Source organism: Musa acuminata, chromosome BXJ1-7 (assembly GCF_036884655.1).
Source record: "Musa acuminata AAA Group cultivar baxijiao chromosome BXJ1-7, Cavendish_Baxijiao_AAA, whole genome shotgun sequence".
Taxonomy (NCBI): Eukaryota; Viridiplantae; Streptophyta; class Magnoliopsida; order Zingiberales; family Musaceae; genus Musa; species Musa acuminata.
The window spans coordinates 4,590,638-4,600,687 of record NC_088333.1 but is presented as its reverse complement, the minus strand read 5'-3'; the positions used below and the strand labels follow the sequence as shown (position 1 = coordinate 4,600,687).

At 36.8% G+C, this 10,050-nt stretch overlaps 1 protein-coding gene across 1 annotated transcript; it reads right to left on the bottom strand.

Moving 5' to 3' along the window:
* Nucleotides 1–1,562: 1,562 nt before the first annotated feature.
* On the bottom strand, nt 1,563–5,770 carry LOC135678362 (uncharacterized). Its single transcript, XM_065191079.1, has 7 exons — nt 5,646–5,770; nt 5,461–5,535; nt 4,193–4,250; nt 3,809–3,864; nt 3,043–3,105; nt 2,510–2,578; nt 1,563–2,119 (listed from the first exon to the last, which is right to left on the bottom strand). Exons 1-7 carry the CDS (start codon nt 5,703–5,705, stop codon nt 1,889–1,891), a joined length of 612 nt encoding a protein of 203 aa, XP_065047151.1. The 5' UTR covers nt 5,706–5,770; the 3' UTR covers nt 1,563–1,888.
* Between the last annotated feature and the right edge of the window lie 4,280 nt (nt 5,771–10,050).

Sequence of the window (10,050 nt, the reverse complement as noted above, 5' to 3'; positions counted from 1 at the left end):
AAGCAAAAGCTGCCACTGTCTCCTCCTCGTGCATGGCTTCCCTACTGCCTCCTTTACCAGGTTGATTGCTGTTGCGCGCGCGCGCGCACACAACAGTTTCCCACGCATTCCATTTACGCGAGGGTCCAAACTGCAGCCCACGTTGAGGCTTTTGCCGTGTCTCCCACCCCTCACTCGGTACTTCTCCCGAGCATGCACGAAGAAGGGATGCATTGATGCATGCGAGCGAGCTTCTTCTATTGCCTCCACACAGTAGATGATATGATGTTGCAGGGTGTGGTGGGAATCTCGATTTGGAGAATTCTTCTCATCAACAATACAGAAGTATGTTCCATCTACAATGCCTATCAAACCGCAGTGAATGAGTGAGGTTGGTGACAGAGGCAATCATGGTGTCCAAAGAGAAAAAGAAGACTAGTCTCATCCCACAGCTAAAGCTTGGGGGGTTGGTTCCATTCTTTGCATGGAGATGGAAATGCCACTGAAATGACAGCCCCCAACACATCTCCTTGTCACTTGTGTATGATATGTGGCATACCTTCTCCATGTGAATGTATAGTCCAAGTCCAAGTGACACAAATTCCCTTCTCTTATGGCCCCTCCACTTTGCACTTCTTTTGAGGACCATGTCTCCCTGGTGATCCTATCATCTCACACAAGAACACATTCGCAAGGGCTGTTAAATGAGACATATCTCTGTGTAGCAGTAATGCCCTGCTGCAAGGCTTGTCTGTACTTCCACATTGTTCACAGGTTTAACAGCTAAAGAAGCAAAACAGCACAATGAGGTGTTGATTTTGTCTATCACATACTGAAAGTGAACAGGAAACTCTCTCTCTCTCTCTCTCTCTACTTTGTCTTTTGACAGGGAAGAACATATATTGCATTCCTTTCTGTTTGGGACCTCAGCAATGACAGTGAAGAGCATGTAGGTCTCTAACCTGAACACTAACTCTTACAGAAGCTTGCAAGAAAATTCTTTGTCAGGTACTTCAGCAGTTGAACTTGATTCCAGTGCCTCCCATGATTGAGGAAAAAAAAAAAGAAGAAAAATAGAAATGATGCATTTCCAAATGGACTTGATGAACATAGTTTTCTGGATGATGGTGACACCAGTCATCGCACGCACACACAGGACTCTGGCATCGACTGGAATCCCTCATTTGTAGTGTTTTCTTTGTCCTCAATGGTGCAGTGGAATCTCCTCGAGTACTATCACATACGAGTGAGCAAAAGCTGGCGGCAAATGCCTGTACTCGTTGAGCTGCTTTTTGGCAATTAGCTGATCTGAAACTTTCAGTGCAGATGGGTGAATCCAAGCAGTCAAAAGGAGGGTGGATTTACGTGTTGACCTCAGTCCACCGCGGTCTTGTTCATCGTCTTCCTGCCTTGTCATCATTCATCAACACCCCTTGTTACAGTCATTAATAACCTCTCGAGCTGTCCTATCTTTCGCTGCAATTTGCATGAGTGGACTTCTTGTTTGCATGTCCACTTCAACACTGCCCACTTCACTTCCTTTGTGAGTTTATGCATGATACAAAGCTGGAGTGCAACAGGAATGAACCAAACAAAAAGCTTCTTTTCTGAGGATTATATATATGTCAATCTAAAAGCTCTACTCTGATTGTATATGGCAAATCTTCCAATTGATCCCAATTTAAAATTATCAACATTCTGCCTTGAAAACATAATTTTTTTTCCTTCAATTTTTTTACCATTTCACACATATATATACTTCGCTACAGGAATACCGATCCTAGATCCTATGTCCTACAAAGTTTTCCACATGCTTTGGATTGGTTTCCAGTGACTGCAGGTTGACGGCAACAAGAATTGCTACGATCAATAAACAATTCAGGCTGTGCTGAGTTACAGATAGAAACAATCAATCATCTTCTTCACTTTCATCACTGTAGGAGACCAAACCCCCAAGTGCACTCGGAGCAACATCAGGTGGTGGCTTTGCATCATGTCGCCCATCTGGAGGTTTGCTACTCTCTGAGAAGCCATCAGGGACGGTCGCCTCAGTCCTGGCTTTCTTTGCTTGTGGTTTCACTGCTATAATTATGTTTCCCGAGCGTGCTTGTTGATTCCTCTTAGGAAGAGGCTTAGGTACCTGTGAATCAGGTCACCTATATTAAAGGAGGAAAGCGAAAACGATGGAAAGTTCGGGGGACAGAAGGAACTTGGTTGTCCATAATTGGAAATGCCTACAAGTAGCACTTTCAAGTAAAGCACATGCTACAAGTAACAGTTGTATAGATATCTACATCTATAGCTACCATTTGCAACTGCAACAATTACGGTAGATGAAATGGTGAACGGTGCCGAAGGAGGATGAGGAGATAGATGATTATGCAGATTCAGATGGCGAAGGAGAGGAGGGCATGCACAAACAGGCGACAAGTGAAAAGGACAATCCAAAGTTTGATTTGCAAACCAACCTCCTGTAGCATGTTGCTATGTACACACATTGCAAGTGTCTTGTAGATAACCAAACACTAACCTCAGTCCTAGTCACAGGTGTTGTTTCCTTGAGCTCATGAACAATAGAGGACTGAGCTGCCACTGCTTCCTAGAAATTCAAAAGAAAAGACAAATTTAGCAATGATGGATAATAAAAACTTATGGTTCATTTAATTCACAGCAGGAATACACCATGTATGTAAAGAGCATTACGAGTTAAAAGTAGAGCCATTATCAATCCTATCAACAGTTAGTCAATACCACAGAAGAAACTGACAATACAGGTACAAGTATTATAAATGTGATCCTATTTCCACTCTCTTATACCTTTAAGGATTACGATATAAATATCCAACCAACATACGCCATGGCCCAGATTCATAAGAGATTAATCATCTTGAGCATTGCAGTTTTTTTTTTCATTTTTTTTTAATTTTCAAAAAATCTTTTAGCTGCAAATGTTTTCTTTTAAATGTAAAAAAGAACAAAGAAACAGGATAACTATTATACAACCAATAAGCACTGTATATGGTACAACAAAAAAAAATCAGCTTGTGAGGGCAAGATGTATACATGGAAACTGCGAAGTTGTTGGGCGTCTTCAAATGCCACTTGTTGTTCGTACTCCCTCCTAGACTGAGAGTGAAGGAGACAAGCAGTTAGGCAACCTTACAGTAACATGGGTACCATCCAACACATATATACGCCACCATTTTCTCCAGATGTTATATGAGACCAATAAAGCAAAATTTCGGTAGTTTTTCCACTTAGAAAATCAAATATCTAAAGCTATCAACTCTTACTGCCATATAATATAAAAATGTGAAGACATGTCTGTATATACAGCTTCTGAAATATGTGAAGTGAATCAAGAAACATAGACCATAGGAATCATCTTGATTGCATTAAGTAAAAATCGCTTCTAGTGGCAGAACAGTAACCAATGAAGAGGATTTAGAAACATTGTAACAGCTCTCAACATGACGAATGGCAAAGAATAATGAAATAAGCATACTCTTAAGACTGGAACCACATAATATGAAAATGCATCAAAATTCTGAAAAAAGTGGTTCCGGTGACAGCATGTTGAGACTAATTCACAGCTCAGATAATCACCAAATAACACCCAATGACATATTTTTCAACAGTGGCATGCCTATAAACAACAATCAGATAGTATCATATGCAATGATAAAAAGATAAACCATGGAAACATTGACTAAGAAAGCTCAACTGAAATCCAAAGACAGAAAAACAAATCATCAACTTTTAACCAATAGGATCATGTTCTTCAAATGCTGTCATGCCCAATAACTAAATGGCTTTAGGCAATGCTTACAGTCTCCAATTTGTCTAGAAATTCTGTCTCATCCTCATCCAGTGCTTTGGGTGGTCCTAAACACATGACAAACACAAATATCATAACTTGGCACCAATAATGTATAAAACCATAGGATAACAGAATATGCACATCATTTTGTCTAAGAAAGCAAGACAGCAAAAAACCTACTCTAACAGAAAATACAATAAAGCGGAGCAACTTGAATTCAGAAAACAAAGGTAATGCATCTGAAATAATTAGAGGTACTTCAAATCACAAGAAATACATACTACATAGTTCAGCTCTTTTTCTTCTGAACACACATACTGAACATAAGTACCATGACAACACAATGCCACTTAGATCAATCCCCAAATTGTGGTTGCTACTAAGAATACTCACTGTGCTTAAATCTCTCATTGAACTCTGCATCTTTTTTGTCTTTATTTTCTTTCAAGATCTGCAAGAAAAATAAATATAAAAATAAATAAATACCATAAACATACTATGAAGTATCTTTATACTCTATATACCTAATTTTTGTTACACGAGAGAGTAAAAAATATACTATATCTATCCAAACTTGATCAGTTAATTATACAAGCAAATGTTTGCAGTAGTAAAGCAACAAAAGCATATCAATCAACCTTAAGAGAGGAAAAAGAGAAAAACATTAGGATGGTTGGCAAAAGCATTAGGATGATAGTAACAGTTCCCCAAGATTCCGACCATTTTTTAACAACAACCATGGTGAAGATTTTGACAAGTTAGAATTATTGTGTTGTCTTATGAAGTCGATCACAAGGGCCAACATCTCAACAATCCTTTTAATGGAAGGCATTAGCATTAGTATGGATTTGTCATACTTTAGAACTCCATGCCTCAAAACTGTGAATGCATCCTTAAGTTTCATTTCATGGCAATAATTTAACGAATGCAGCCTTTCACCATGGTTTTGCTGAATTGGAGTGTCAACATATTTCGTCTAAAATAAGCTACATATTTGCATGATAAAATGAACAAGGAAGACGATTATCTGTTATGTCGCTATGTTATCATCAATCATGTTTTGCACTGATCGGATATTTATGTACTTAATGTGCCTTTACGACAAAACAGTAGCATATATTGCAATACAATTAAAGAGAAGCAAACTTCTGCAAAGATAAAAATTGTCATTTGGTTGGCATCTCCCTTATGCATTACTTCTCATAAACTTCAAAGCAAATCAACAGGTTAAAATGTCATCACGCCAGCTTGGTGGCATCGACAAAGGTTATCAGATTCTATAATTTCAGGCTAAGACTTGTCAAGTCACATTCATTTCCAGTTTAGAAGCAGCAGTCTGTTTGCTCTTTATCCTCTACAGGATATAAAGAGACGCTTCCTTGCGTCATTAGTAAACTTCTACATCTATGACTCCCCACGGGAGGTTTTTCTTATCTGAATAACTAGGTAACTATAGATCCTGTTGCAAATCTTCTTGCAGCATTTGACTAGGTTAAAGGAGTTGCAAAGATTACGGAATTTACACAGAGGGCAAGTCAGATCAACGTGAAAGCCACTCATTTGCGAGCGTAGAGGATCATAAAGAATAAAAACATCAAGCAAGATCACAGGCGACGAGAAATCACAAGGAGAAGGACAGCAATGGGACGGAATGGACCAACCTCGTACAAAGGCCTGTCTCGCTGAGCGGTGCCATCTTCGACCCTCTCCCCCCGCGTCCTCTTAGCATGAACCAACTGCAAGGAATACAAAAGGACGGAATCTAGGGTTGGGTATCCAAAGAATCGAGAAAAGGTGGGATGCAGAGGTAGGGTTTTGAGAAGGGGGGAAGGGAACCAAGAATAACCTGCTCCTCGGAGACGAAATTGACCAGGCGAAGGGGCGGTGCCGGCGGTTCATCCTCCATCGTCCGCGCCGCCTCTCGTTCCTTCTTCTGCTGCTGATCGATCCGAGATTCAAATTGAGTTACGGTTTAAAAAAAAGAAATATGAAATTGATAATTTTTTTAAATAATAAAATATTATTGATAATCTCTCATTATTAATAACTTTTAAAAATAATAATTTTAATTTTAATTTTATAATTTACAACCCTAATAATTTTTTCTTTCTTTCAACGATCCCTTATTTCATTTATCTTTAATATATTATTATTTTTTTACTAGTTAAAGTAATTGATACATTATATATATATATATATATAACCTTCACATAATATATATCTAATTTCATTTTAAAATTCATCCACATTGAAATGACACTATGTTACATATCTCATTTACTCCTCCGATAGGAAGGCAAATTGCATGCGTGGGATGATATACTATCATTTCATCAAACACCTTCCTTCGACGCGGTCCAATCTGCTCCTGTAGGTGTTTGCTAAAATGACAGTGGGCAACGAGAGGGACGATCAGATGCGCTGTCGCAACGTGCTGCCATAATCCAATAATCCACCGAAAAGCTTAAGAGGGTCATTATCTTCGTCGGACCCACCAAGGGCGGTCAACAGTCATAGCGAGACTCCAAGACTTGCAGCACCGTCCTTTGATGCTGTCAAATCTCCTCCCACAAGTGTTTGCTAAAATTACAGCGTGCAAAGAGAGGATGATCACACACAGTGTTGCAGTGTACTGCCACAATCCACCGAAAAGGTTAAGGCCGACCAAGTGGGGTCAGCAGTCAAAGCAAGACCCCATGATGAGGAGCATCACCGTCCTCTCACACCTTTCATACTAATTTTCCAGATCCCCAGCCAACGTGGTTTCCTCCTCCTCCCCATCATTCACCACAAACTTCGATCTCTACTCTCCTCGTTATATACAAATACAAAGATTTTATGATGTTGCAGGAGAGTTACAGCGTATATAATCTTGGCAGGACACCGACCCTTACGTCAATTCTCGAGGCCTGAATACGTCATGGCATCCCCCAAATGATTCGACCTTCCTGTGTAGTAGTATATCACCGTCCCAACCATTCTATCACCGTCCTCTTGTCTCATGGTATCAGATTGGAGCAGTTCTGTGCCCCTATAAATACTAACTAAACTCGTCTCACCGCAGCAGCGAAGAGAGCGAGCGAGCGAGGAGGAGTCGCAGAGAGCACACAGTCGTCAGCACGAGATGGGGAATGCGGCGTCCCTGTTTGCTTGCTTCGGCAGCAAGACAAAGAAGCGCAGGGGCGGCGGCGACCCCAAGAGGAAGCGCAGGGGCGGCCATGAACCCGACCAGCGCAGCGGTATGCCGCCGAGAGAAGGCGCCGGGGTGGAAATGGAGACGAGGCAGCAAGAAGAGAATGGGTTTGGCATAAACGAGAAGGCCACCGAATTCATCATCAAAAAACGCGGTCAGTTGATTCAAGATCAGCTACGGGAACTTTCTCCCTCTGATGGAAGCAACAAGGTTAATGTCGGAACGAATGCTTCTCTGGGAACACAGTAAGGTTTCATGTCGATGGTTTGAGAGATGTAGTGTTTGCTGTAGCAGATGCAATACGTATTTTCCTAGTGTAAAAGGAAAGCAAGAATTGGTCTACATACCATTCAACGCTTGGGGTAAAATGAAAGAGACATACGATCAATAAAATTGGTCTATCTATCTCCGATCACTTATATTTCCATGATAAAAACAACATCTGATCTCGAAATCTTATTATATATATACGTATATTTTTACTCGGTCAGCTACACGTACACTGTGATCTTGAGGTTATGTACGAGTAGGTTTAATGTACATAAGATGGAGGGATAGATGTAATCGACAAACACCGGCGATTCGCGAATGATGGAAAACGTGTTGATGGACGGAGGGGAGGGAATAATGTTGTGAGGGTGACATTTCATGTGACGAGGAAGGGAAGTAATCTGGAGAGATTTGGGTCGGGAGAAGCAGCTTGTGCGAGAGGTGATTCCTCCCGATCGGCCGTCCATCCTTTGGCGTGAGCAGTGGGCGCAGCACTCCGATGATGATGATGATGATGATGAAGATTAGATCTGCCTAATCAAAATCTTTTGGATCCAATCACATCAGCGTTCCTTTGTCTGCTTCTTTAAGTTTGCCGGTGTATTCCAATGCTTTTGTCTAGAACGTAATTGTTTAGGGAAAAGAATAGAGTGGATGCGAATCACATCTCGGAGAAGCCATGTTTGCATTATGTAGATTGGATGGATGCGAATCAGTTCTTGCAAACCTTCATTTTATTTTAATACATATTGGGGATACTTTGTAGAATCTGTAGGATCTGATAGAACTTTCTTTCTGGCTCTGTTCTCAACTCCAGGAATGAGAGAGAGAGAGAGAGAGAGAGAGAGAGCAGAGGCTTGGAAGCTGAGTCTTACCAGGAAACTTTTGAGTCTCTGCTTGGGGTTTGATCTCTTCCAGTTTCATCCTATATAAATCGATAGATCATGAAAACGCTTTGTCTGCATTCTGCCTTCACTTGGAAGGCTGTTGCATGAACTGAAATTTTATGCACCCAAAAGTATCGTACTAAAAAATTCATTCACTTTAAAATAAGAAGAAATTAATAAAAATTGATACTAAATATATTAGAATCATTTACTAATAATTATTTTAAAAAATTAAATTATTTAAATAAAAATATCTTTATTATGCTCGCGTTATACATGTATATAGATTCAACAAAGTTCAACCTAATCTTATCAATCATAACGATCAAATCAAATTAAACCAACTCATGAATCTATGACTTGAAACAACTTGATTGAAAGGTATTATCATTTAAAAAAAATAATATTCCTTAATAAAAATCAATTATGGGGGCATCATTTGCTAAAACCTTATAAATAACATAGAAATAAAAAAATAATTATTTTTATTTTTAAACCATTAAAATATATTTTTAATTTCAACCTTTAAGAGTATGAAATATATGTTTTGTACGTACCTAATTTAAAAGTATGAAATTATATCATTTTTTAATGGGGTAAATTTAGCCTCTAAAATAGGCTTTTTTAATTTCAATCCCTTTAGAAAATCAGAAATATAAATTTATGGTAAATTCGACTTAAAATGGCTAAAAATAAAAAAATCATTATTTTACAATTATAGTGCTTGAAATAAATTAAATATACATTTTAATTGCTTAAAAATAGAAACAATAATCATTTAGGTCTTTGTAAATTATTTTCAATATTTTTTAAAAAATTAAAATTTTGAAAAAATGTAAAATATATGCCACACTGTTTTATGTATAAGATTCCAAAAATAATATTATCTTATTCAAAAATAGTGTAACTGAAGTATTTAATATTTTTATTCTTAAAACATAGGAAACCCTTATATAATAATATTCAAATGGATTTTTTCCCTAAATTGTTGTAATTCATCCTAAATTGGTTAAAATATAATTCATAATTTTCACATATTTAAAGGGCTAAAATAAATTAGAAGTAATTTTAATGACTTAAAAATAAAAAAATGTTATACATTTCTAAGTTATTTGAAAGCTTTCTTGAAAAATTGGTAATTTTTGAAAAAAAAGGGATATATATATATATATATATATATACACATTGTTGACTTATTCAAAAATAGTGTTGCTTTAAGTCTTGAAAGACTTTTTTAAATCCTAAAAACCATAAAAATAATCAAAATTAATATTCAAGTGGCTTTCCCCCCCCAAATTATCATAAAATCACCTTAAATAGGGTAAAAATAAATAACTCATGTTTTCATACTTTTAAAGGGTTGAAATAAAGTAACTTTACCTATTTTAATTGCTAAAAAAATATGATTCTTCAGATATTTATATTTTATTTAAAAGTTTTTTCCTAAAAATTTGAAGCTGAAATACATTTTTATGTCTTTAAACCTTAAAGCACTTTCTATAATTATTTTCAAATGGTTTTTGTTCCGAAGTTAAAAATACCCTAATCGATAAAATTTTCTTTTATTTTTTATAAATTAAAAGTCTCATTTTTTATTAAATCATCCCTTATATATATAATTTTTTTAATTTTTGGTCAACTTAAATTAAAATGATAAGGTTGTAATTATACCATTATTTTGGAATAATTTTATTATTTTATAAAAGTGATTTTTTTTATTAATATAAAATGTATATTAATATTATCTATTTTATTAATATATTTGAATACAGTAGCTTGGTTAATGTAATGGACTTGAAAATTGTAAGAAAATAGAGAAAAAATAAAAAAAAAAAGGTTGAGAATACTTCTTATATTTTTAAAATTAGGGATTTTATTAAAAAAATTAAAAAGGGAATATA

Coding starts and splice junctions, on each gene's coding strand:
- LOC135678362 (XM_065191079.1), bottom strand. CDS start 5,705: ATGGAGGATGAACCGCCGGCACCGCCCCTTCGCCTGGTCAATTTCGTC. Junction 4,251..5,460: donor GAGACAGGCCTTTGTACGAG/GTTGGTCCATTC, acceptor TTTTTCTTGCAG/ATCTTGAAAGAAAATAAAGA. Junction 3,106..3,808: donor TTCTAGACAAATTGGAGACT/GTAAGCATTGCC, acceptor CTTCACTCTCAG/TCTAGGAGGGAGTACGAACA.